The sequence below is a fragment of the Solea solea genome, chromosome 16, assembly GCF_958295425.1.
Source record: "Solea solea chromosome 16, fSolSol10.1, whole genome shotgun sequence".
Classification (NCBI taxonomy): domain Eukaryota; kingdom Metazoa; phylum Chordata; class Actinopteri; order Pleuronectiformes; family Soleidae; genus Solea; species Solea solea.
In genome coordinates this window covers 22379714-22390970 of record NC_081149.1, presented here as the reverse complement: position 1 = coordinate 22390970, position 11257 = coordinate 22379714, and the positions used below count along the sequence as shown (strand labels likewise).

Sequence of the window (11257 nt, the reverse complement as noted above, 5' to 3'; positions counted from 1 at the left end):
TGTTTGCACAGCACAGGCTGTGTGTGCGAGGTGGAACACCAACAACAGTGCATTTACATATGTGAGTAAGAGTGTGAGTGAGAGAGAGAGGGAAAATAAAATATGTGGGTGTTTGTGGGGGAGTGGGATAAATTTTACAGGCACAGATTCACTCCAGGGCGTCTGTGTCCAGGCCTGTCTTAGACATGCCAGGTCTCGGGCGTCGGGAATGGCTCTCCGTTACAGGATCATTCAAACACTCCCTGAGGCTTAACAGAAGTTGCCGATGTAGACAAAGTAAAAAAACCAAACAAAAACAAAACAAAAACCCAACTAAAAAACCATGGTCTTTTATGTTGACAGTAAAACCTGAACGTGAGCGTTTGCCCCGAGAAAGTGCTGCCACTGCACCTTTCCTCCGAACTGCCTCTGACCTGAGCGGATCCCTGTGGATGTGTGCAACTCAGACCCAAGCACTTTCACAATAATAATGAGTAATAGCACATGTGTGTTAAAACGCTGATTGTGTTGCTGTTTGTTTATATAACTCACGCCGCAGTCATCACCTTAAAATTCTCTCTTTTCATTTTCACCGACCGGCTACGCCACTCCCTTCAAGGTCCTGACCTTCCCCTCTTCTCATGATCCCCCTGAAGGGATTCCCTGGTCTGGCTCTACCTTCAGTGTGACGTGATGGTGTCTGGCCCTGCAAAGTTTCCGCCTTATTTATGTACTTGGACGCTATGACTAAGAGGGGAAACCGGGAAGAGGCCCAGACATCGGAGAAGAGACTCAACACAGACACAAAAACAACAACTCTGCTGACAGCAGAGGAGGAAAAAGGGGAGTTTTAAAGATCATATGTGATTGTTCAAATACAGACACAGACACAGACACAGACGCAGATTTCTGATAGAGACAATTGTATTGGTTATCTTTGAGGTGTGGGCCACAGTGAGAGCAGCTGGAGCAGCTGCAGATGCACAACCCTCCACAGAGGGAAATAACTGGCTGAAGGCTGATGATTTATATTATTTTAAAAAGACTCGGATCATGGGCTTCTCTGAGGCTGACATGGCAATACTCTGGAGGCTGTTTGTTTAAATAAGAGCCAAAGCCATGTTTGGACCATGTGTTGGGTAAAGAACCAAAAGGAAACACACACACACACACACACACAGTGGTGCGGCTGTGGCTGCCTGACTGAGCCAAACCAGAACTGAGAGGACCCACTCAAAGGAAATCTCAAAGTAGCTTGGCAGACGCCAAAAACACTGGGATCAAATGTGCGGAGACTTTTGGTGGGGAGGAGGAGGAATTCAAACAATATTTTATTTGCCACTTAAAGACTGTGAAGATAAAATGTCAGCTATCTCCAGTGCCTGCCTTCCTCCTCTGAGACACACACACACACACACACACATGCAGAGGAAAGATCTGGAGCCAATTGTTCTCTCATGCCACAACACTCTCACCCCCGCATTCCCCTCTGTTACACTAAATGTCCTATTGTGCTTCAGACTCTGTAGCTTTTAACTTATAACCCTGAATAGGGCAAGATCATTAAAAGCACATTCTGTGTTCATTACTATGATTACATGCTCCTGCACTGCAGAATAATGAACAGAGAGAGACGATAGGGGAAGGAGGACAGAACAAGCGATGCAGCAAAAAGACAGAAAAAAAAAAGGTTGAATGGAAACATTAACATGCTGACTTCTGGTGTTCCAGGTCCAGTGTGTATTGGGCTTGGTATTAAAATATTTCAGTATTGATATTTGATGGCTATTCTGGCACGATATCTTCTCTTGATACCAATTTTATGAAATCACAATCTTTTGTTTTACACACCATCGGCCCCATCTTCCTCTTCTTCTCTGTCCCTGGTTGTAATTTCCTCAACGTTTTGAGGCAACCAAACACGAGGACTTCACAAGCTCTCAGTCAAACAACGAAATGGGAACACATTTTCAATATGAGGTGGTAGGGAGAAAGTTCTACACGAAGGTATTGCTCGTAAAGATGTCATTCCTCTTTATTTTTTATTTATACTTTCGCTTCATTATGTGACGTGCACACTCTGGTTAATCAGTTCAGACAGCTATAGAATCATAGTGGTGCAACATGGTGGTCTCCCGAAAACAAGACCCCTGCATAAAGTACATAAAAGGCTAATTCTAAAGGCCCTGGTATACTTCCATATACCCGGTCGAATATCGTGTCGCATATCGCGCGTAAGGATCCTGTAGTATCTGACTTCATCATCGGGTGGTATGGAATAGGGAATAGGACGCATTCATAGCAAAGAAGAAGTGAACGATACCACAGCTCCCTCGCACACGTCTGGTTCATGGAGTTCGCGCATGCACTGTCCACGCGCTCTTTGCGCTCGGTTCCTGCACGAGTCACGTGCACTATGTGCGTAGCATACCAGTCAAAACAAAAACCACCTCCTAAATGTTACACACTGGACCTTTAACATCAGTGATCCACACCTTTTCTCACACTCATCCTCCCTCCCTCCCTCCCTCCCTCTGTCTGCAGAGCGCGGCCTGCTGCCTGTGAGTGAGTGAGGCTGCCCACCTGAAGCTCCGGTCAGTTACCTGACTCACACCTCCCACACGCTGTTTCACATTCAATGAGTAGGATGGATGTGGGACCTGCCAAGGAGATCTCAGAGTCCATTTTCGTGAGCATGGTCATGCTCTCATGGTGTGTGAGACATGTGGCCGCCCCACAGGGTTTTTCACCTCCCTCCTTTTGTCATGAAGACCAGAGCAAAAGATTGTGACAGAAAGGACAGAATGGGCTGATGCACACACGTGTCTCTAACTGCAGGAGGAAAAAAAATATATCATGTGACCTGTTTGACTCCTGTTTGACTCTGAAATGACATTGACTCTGCGAAAAAGAAAAAAAAATACTTTGGTGTTAGCATGGATTCCATTCAACCTCACACTGAAGATTAACATTTTTTCCCAGTGACACGTTATAGAATGTGTTTCCAGATGAACGCTGGACAGATTTTCCACTACATCTCATTTGGCCTTCTCTGTGATGTGCACACTCCATCGGAACACGGTGCCATGGGCGTGGGCGCCGTCATTTCTCTCCAAATATCTCCTCGCATACGATTAGCATGATCTTTTTTTAATCTGCTTTGGCAGTGCTTAGTTGAATCTTGTGGCTGATATACATGAGGGGCCTGCTGTTGAGGCTGGTGTTAACTTCAGTCCACCAATTAATTATGCCTTTAAATCTGTATTCATAATAAATGTTTTCTAGAAAATGTATTAATGAATTTGTTACGAAGACAAATGTGTTTATTGTGCATCATTTCAATTTAAAGAATTACAGCTTATTCTTTGAGCCTAACATATGCAAGTAGTTATGTTACATGTATTTACTCCCTTAACCTGGCCGTCTCCATGACAACAGGAGGGTTTTTATTTTTATTCTTCAAACCAAACATTTAGTTTAGATTTGGGTTCTATCAACAGAATCTATTTGAATAAGTTCATATTTTTTCAGAATAAAAGCTCTGAAATTTCAATTATTTTGTAAAGATAAGCAAATAATTTAAGATCAGATTTGTTTCTATCATCTGCTGGGCCTGATAATGATGCTGGCGGGCCAGTTTTGGCCCACGGGCCACCAATTGCTAACCACTATATAGGATCACCCCAAATAGTGGCCTTGTCAAGCATCTCCGGTTAATAAATTTCATGAACTATAAATTGGTGACACACAGACTTTGGATGAGGATAAAACTCTAATGTGTAACTTTTAGATATAAACAAAAAGAGTCTGTCACATTCAAACCATTTTCAAATGAGTTCCCACAATGCCGATCACGCCTATGAGTTTGTGTTTCTCCGTACGATGGTGTTAAGATCTCGTGTCACCCGGTGACATTCGTGCACTGCACACAGGAAGTGATTTGTTACATGTCAAGACAGACGGAGGAAACAGCTGTCAGGTTTTCAGGTGAAGAACACAGTATACAAATAATGTTATACATTGTTTCTTTTCAAAAAGACCAACAGAATACCAATAACACCATCAGCACCATCAGATTATTCAAAATGTACACACTGCACTGCAGCTTCAACACATCAACATCGGTTGATTCACAGAGTCGAGCAAAACACCATCAAGCCATCATGTGATGTTGACAAGGATGAAGAAGGTGATGATGTATATGATGATGGATCACTCTATTAATAGACGTGGCAATAGTGACCACAGTGACCACAGTCACAAAGGAGAACAACAACGCTATGGATGAGAGGCCCCATTATGTCCAAATGAAGGAGTCAGCCGCGCTGTCAAGAGGGCACTTCACAAACAAACCTCATCTGACTGAGCCGGTCTTTATCTTTCCCCTCGCCCGCCCGCCCGCCCGCTCTCCCTCCGCTATAACCTCGACTCTTTTCTGCTGAGTGGGTGTTTTGAGGAGTTTGCGAAAGTCAGGGGAAAGACTCAGGGCAAAGATGCGAGGAGGGAGCTTGGGGCTTTGACCTCTGATTGGCCTCGACGGCCTCAGCTACTCTGAGTCACAGAGATGGAGCAGCCTCGCCAGGCAAAAGGGTCCGGTTGTGGAGAGGCAGACAACAAGGAGGCTGCTAGACGGCGCTGACAAAAGGAGAGTTGTGCAGAGGTGGCGAGGCACAATGGGACGGTTTGAGGGGAGGGGGAGGAGGTGAGGAACGCTCGGTCCCCAACATAAGCACCTTATTGTGAAAGCCTCTTTTGTTAAAAGAGAGAATCCGTAGATTGAGGAAATTAGGGGATTTTCCTGTGCGTGTAGGAACTGGTGACATTGTGTGAGCGAGGAGGGAAGAGAGATGACTCTTAACCTTTTCAGCTGTGCTTTAAACTGCACTCTTGTGTACTTGTTTTTAGAAATAGAGGCACAACATGCGACAGGTTCAACCTCAACCTTCAGAAAATTAGGCCACTTAACTCATAGTAAGTGACAGATGTGGGAGACAATGGATACAAATTTCCACAGCGCGGAGAATGGTCAAAAATTAACTCTCATGAGTGCTCCACCCAGTGAGATACACTGTACGTGCTTATTGACACACAAACAGAGGAGAGAGAGAGAGAGAGTGAGAGGGAGGGAGGGAGGGAGGGAAACAGACACACACTCATGCTTTGCCTAATCTTACGGTAAACAGTTTCCTTCCATCCTCGGGCTTTGCCTTTCCCAGGAACAAAGGCAGGTAACTCTCAGTTGGTGTTGGCACTCGTCCACATGATCCCAGCTCTTACAACCGAATCTGTTGCCAGGCGGCTTGACCTGCCCCAAAAAACATGGGAAAAAAAACAAAAAAAACACAAAATCCCAGAACAGCCAAAACAGTGGGGCAAAAAAGCAGAACTCGTTTTTAAAAAAAACAACAAAAAAAACAATTCTAAATCTAAACAGACTAAACAGAGATGTGACTAATCGAAACGTGACAAAGACGTCTGCACATTTTTTACAAACGTTGATCACTGCGCAGTTCAACTAAGTGATTCAAAATGTTTTGAATCATCGAATCAGGAATCTTGAGATCCTAGCATTGTGTGTCATCGTTCAGAGCTCACATTGCCCCGCGATCCACACCACAGCCGTTAGTTGACGTGGTCATTATTAAAAACAACATCCTATATGAATGTGCACATCTCCCTCAGTGTTCACACGTTTGTTTCCCACTGGCCAGGTAACGCGAGTGTTTTTGACTAACATTTGGCAGCATGGCACGCTGCCACTTCACGAGTGTTCCCGTAAACACTCACCACCACGCTGGACCCTCTGCTGTTGTGCTTTGCCAAAATGTCACTGGGACTGTGGTCAAACTCCACCGCAATGCTGAATAAAAACCTAAACACAAACAGAGCAGGGCTGCAGCAGGAACAGGCAGCTGCACACAGAATAGAATTTATAAGGGAGGTGGCGAAGTGGAGGCACAACACTGCCAGGAACTGTTGTTTTCCTCTGTTTATTCATATTCCCATGGATACTCACAAAAAGGCATAGAGTTAAAATTGTGGCTCTGGATACCAGAGAATTACCTTGATGAAGTAATTAGGATCAGGCCTGGAGACCCTAACTTTCCATGTCACTGCACCAGGACGGTTCACAATTGTAATCTGTGTGCGACTGTTTTAAAAGATGTTGAGCACGTTATGTCCCGACAACATTTTCCCCTCTAGGCCTGAACATGATAGCAGGGTCTGTTTGAGCAAATATCTCTGAATATGCTTTTTACAACGAGTACATGTTGTTACAGGGTAAGTGTGACTGTTGACTGCCAACGGGAAATCATGTTGAAAGCTCGTCCCGGCCCGCCCCCCCGCCTCCCCCTCCCTTCTCTAGCACAGGTTGGATATAGTGAGTCTGGTTAAGTCAAGGTTAGATCAACAATGGGGCAGCACTTGTTTTGAACTATTTAAAGATAATGGTGTTAGTGTTTACTCTTTCTTCTATTTACATTACATACTGTAAATCCATCCCTCAGTTTTATTTATTTATTTATTTATATATACATACACCGGCCACTTTAATAGGTACACCTGTTTCACTGCTTGTGGATACAAATATCGATCAGCCAATAACATGGCAGCAGTTCAGTGTATTTAAGCATGTAAACAAGACGAGCTGCTGAAGTTCAAACTGTGCATCAGGATGAGGCAGAAAGGTGATTTAAATAACTATGAAAGTGGTTTGGTTGTTGGTGCCAAATGGACTTGTCTATAGTATTTAAACAAAAATGCTACTACTTGGATTTTCATTAACAACCATCTTTAGAGCTTACAGAGAATGGTCGGAAAAAGAGAAACTATGCAGTGACTGCAACTGCAACCGCTTCTTATAACCAAGGTAAACTGAGGAATCTCTGAGTGTAAAACACATCCACCCTTGAAGCAGATGGACTCCAGCAGCAGAAGAGTACACCTGATGCCACTCCTGCCACTTTATTCCGTATCCTGTGCACCTAATCAAGTGGCTGGTAAGTGCATATCCACTGTATATACATGTGTATATATAAATATATATATATATGGTGGTATACCACCATGTTGTCCAGTTTTATGCAGCTAAAGAAAGCACTCAAAGACTCGATACACTGCACGCCTTGTTTTTCTAGTTCAACATGTTTCTCTTCTATCCTCAAACAAAAAAATCCCATCAAAATCTAACAGTTTCCTCATTGAGCCATAACCCACATCCCCAGGAAATGTAATCCAAATCCATTATTTATTTTTTGAATTATGCAGTTCATGGTGGGGAAAACTCAACCTCCTTGGCAAAGGTAATAATAATAATAATATAATAACTGACATTTCGAATCCATGTATTGTTGAGATACAGTGGATGGTTCTTATAAATGGAAAGGTCTGATTGAACATCTGATCTGCCAGTTTTAATAAACATGAATTTGCTGCAGTGATCTTGTTTAGTTAGTCACACGAATATGAAAGTTGGTTTTGATGAATTTTTTGTGGAATAAGTGGCTGTTGATCATGAACATACTCAAATATATAGGAGACGTCCACCTCTCCACCACTGATGCAGGTGCACTACTCAGGAATCGCACACTTAGAGATTTAACCTCATCTTTATTTGCAAAGCAAAACCGTATGTTAGGATCAAAAGAACTCATCACTGAACACAAATCTCCCTGTTTGAGTTAATTAACTGGGTTTGGTTCTTGTTGGACAAAGTTTGTGATCAAGGCTCATGCCCGACATCAGCAGCACCTCACAAACCTGTCAGGAAAGTGTGGATTTGTCCTGTAACTGAACACAGACATCACTTTATGCTCTACAGCTTATCATACATATATTTATATATACTGTATAAATAAATTACATTATAGTGCGGCCTTTTATATTGTTTATATTGTGTCTGCAGTGACTTATTGACATTTTCTATATATGTAATTATGATACTCTTAATATAAAGATTCAGTACATTTATAGTAGTAGAGGGATCTCAGTGGGATACGTCTATCTGTTGCCAATTAGCTATACCAAGCAATGTTTATGTTTTCAGCGACTGAGACACATCATTTGCATATTCAGTTCTGTTGCCTATTAACTTCAATTATGTGCTTAGTGAACGTCACTTTTCAAACCCCTGGAGGGCAATTCTACCACAAATTACCTCATAAATTATGAATTGCTATATGTTTCAATACAGACTGACAGGCAGACAGATATACAGATACAGACAAATAGATAACAAACACTATCACATAGTTGTAATAATATTACAACCAGTAACCAGCCTTGTGCTAATGCACAATTATGATTTCATCTTGTTGTTTTTCAATTCTGTGATCCTTGGCTCACATAACATTTATATGCTCAAATGCTCAAGCCTGTCTTGATTTTTCACCGCATCCATTATTGACATGACAAACAAGTGTTACCATAGACATCAATTATGGTCCAGTGTAAGAAGTGTTCACACTGACCACTTGGCACTATAACATGTAAAAGCTGTTTATTTTTCCCCTCATCATTTTACCATTTCCTGGATGTATTCTCACAGCACTGCTAAAACAACCATTCATGAATATTCTACAGTGCTGTTCTGGGACAGGTTGTTGGTGATCAGTGAGCACAGATGGATGTAACTCAGACGTCTCTGCTCGCGTCTTCCTGCTGAGGCACACAGTCCCAATAACTGAGCAGCACATGGATTTGGTTCAGACAGGAGCTGGAATGCTGCTGGAATGAGACCTCTCGATGGGCGTGTCTTCCCGGTTCTCCCAGAGAGGAACTGCTACGTCACGCTGTTGCCCATATAAGGCCTCCGGACTTCCTCAACAGCCTGGATCACAATAAACACTGCAGTAGCAACGGAGATTTACGGCACATAGAGAGTCTCCTCCTGTCTATAATACGTGACAATGTAACGAGGCTGATATCAGGTTCCAGGTGTGCTGACACGTCATATTTTTGATCCACATAAGCTTTTATTACAGAGTAAAAACACATGAACAGCTGATGACAGAGATCGTGTTCGATCCATCACAGCCACGTCACGTCATCGCTTCTCCAACAACTACTTATTCAACCCCCCGGTGTTTAATAATCACTTAATCAACCCAGAAAGTTGTGCGTAAAACCGTGCGTTCTTCTATTTCTGTGCCTGCTCTCCTCGCCGAGCTCTCTCTCTCTCGTGCCTACAGGCTTTGCTTACGGTACTGTCTTCCCGGCATTTACGTCACTCGACGACGTGCTCTGTGGGCGTGGAGGAGCGAGCGTCTCGGCCAATCACGACACCGCTTTCGCCAGTCTTGTGCGGTGCGTTGATAAAAAGCCTCGCAGTGACAGTCCTGAACACACCTCACCAAACTCCAGGACGCAACACACTAAACACTAGGACTAAAGAGTTTCAAGTTATCCCTCACTGAGCTGCGGAGACAAACGGCTGGAAAAGACTCAAACTCGCTGACACTGAACTGAAGACAGCTCCTGCCTTAACTTGGACTTTCACTCTTTCTTTTTTGGAGTGATTTTTAATTCCTGGACACTGTTGAGAGAGAACGAGAGACGACGAGAGGCTGAATTGATGCACGCGCTGTGCTGACACTGACATTTGTTGATTATCCAGTGTGACAATAAACAGCTGGTAAGCTTCCCATCACTTTTCCCCTACGACTTTATGTCTACAAAGATGGAGCAGCCTTTTTATCATGACGACTCTTTTCTGTCGCCTTACGGCCACTCAGATGCAGCAATGCACGACTACAAACTGCTAAAGCAGAGTATGAATTTGAACTTGACAGAGCCTTATCGCAACCTGAAATCTCAACTGAGAGCCGAGGTAGACGCGTACCAAGCAGGGCAGCAGGACATGGGGTCCCTGAAGCTCGCGTCCCCAGAGCTAGAGAGGCTCATCATCCAGAACAGTAACGGGGTGATCACCACTCCCACGCCCGGCCAATACTTCTACAGCCGCAGCATTACCGAAGAGCAGGAGGGCTTCGCTGAAGGCTTTGTGAAAGCGCTGGACGAGCTGCACAAGATGAACCAAATGGCACCTCCAAATGTGTCCCTCGGAGCCGGCGGGGTTACCACCTGCTCAGCGGCGGCCTCTAGTGTCTTTGGCTCCACGCTGCAGCCGGAGCCTCCCATCTACACGACACTGAACGCTTACTGCCCGAACACAAGCCTCTCTTCCGCATCCAGCTACCCAACAGCAACCATCAGCTACATGCCGCCTCACCAGCAGAGCCACCCGCAGTCGACGCATGGCGCGCACCACTTCCAGCACACTCTGCCCGGCTCCGGGCTCCACCCACAGCGGCTCCTCGCTCTCAAGGAGGAGCCGCAGACCGTGCCTGACCTGCTGAGCAGCGACGGCTCGCCTCCGATGTCTCCCATCGACTTGGAGACGCAGGAGAAGATCAAGGCGGAGCGCAAGAGGCTGAGGAACCGATTGGCGGCCACCAAGTGCCGGCGACGCAAGCTGGAGCGCATCGCCCGGCTGGAGGACAAGGTGAAAGTTTTGAAGAATGACAACGCGGGGCTCTCCAGCACCGCGTCGGTGCTGCGGGATCAGGTCGCCCAGCTCAAGCAGAAGGTCCTGACGCACGTGAGCAGCGGCTGTCAGCTGATGCTCACAAGCAAGATGGAGGCGTTTTGAACCACAAGACTTTTGACTGACTGAAAAGTAATAACACTGGAGTCATGTTCTGCATTCGCAGCACTGGAATAGTGGTTGATGTGTTGTCAGCGCTGGCTGCAACACAGGGACGAGGGGAGAGAGAGGGCAAGTGTAGACAACTCTGTAGGCTGTTTAGGGTGAAAGACCTGAGTGACATGGTACTTCCGGATGCTGGACACCGTTCAAGGGACCATTCAAGCCTCGAAAGCAGGGCAGCATCCAGACTGAGCAGATACTGACTGAGCAACACAGTGGGCACTGAGGCCCATGAGCTGGGTTTACTAATGGTAGAAAATGGGAATGATAACTTTGTACTTTTGCATCTGATAATATCATGCAACGCTGCATTTATTCCTTGTGTAAATTATTGTGTTTTGTCCGGTTGATCCGGATAAAGTTAAGATGTCCAATGTTTACACTGTCTTTTTTTTATTTGTCCTGTGTATTTAAGTAAAGTGTCATCAAAATGAGATGGAAAATATGATCTCGAGTGTTTGTTTACAACCACACACACACACACACACACACACACGAATATATAATTATGTGTATTTTGTGATGTTATATACTGTATGTATAACAGTTATACATATATGTAAGAAAGAA

At 44.6% G+C, this 11257-nt stretch overlaps 1 protein-coding gene across 1 annotated transcript; it reads left to right on the top strand.

The window, feature by feature from the left end:
• The first annotated feature begins 9305 nt into the window (after nt 1-9305).
• On the top strand, nt 9306-11121 carry junbb (JunB proto-oncogene, AP-1 transcription factor subunit b). Its single transcript, XM_058654271.1, has one exon. It carries the CDS (start codon nt 9647-9649, stop codon nt 10628-10630), a length of 984 nt encoding a protein of 327 aa, XP_058510254.1. The 5' UTR covers nt 9306-9646; the 3' UTR covers nt 10631-11121.
• Nucleotides 11122-11257: the final 136 nt, after the last annotated feature.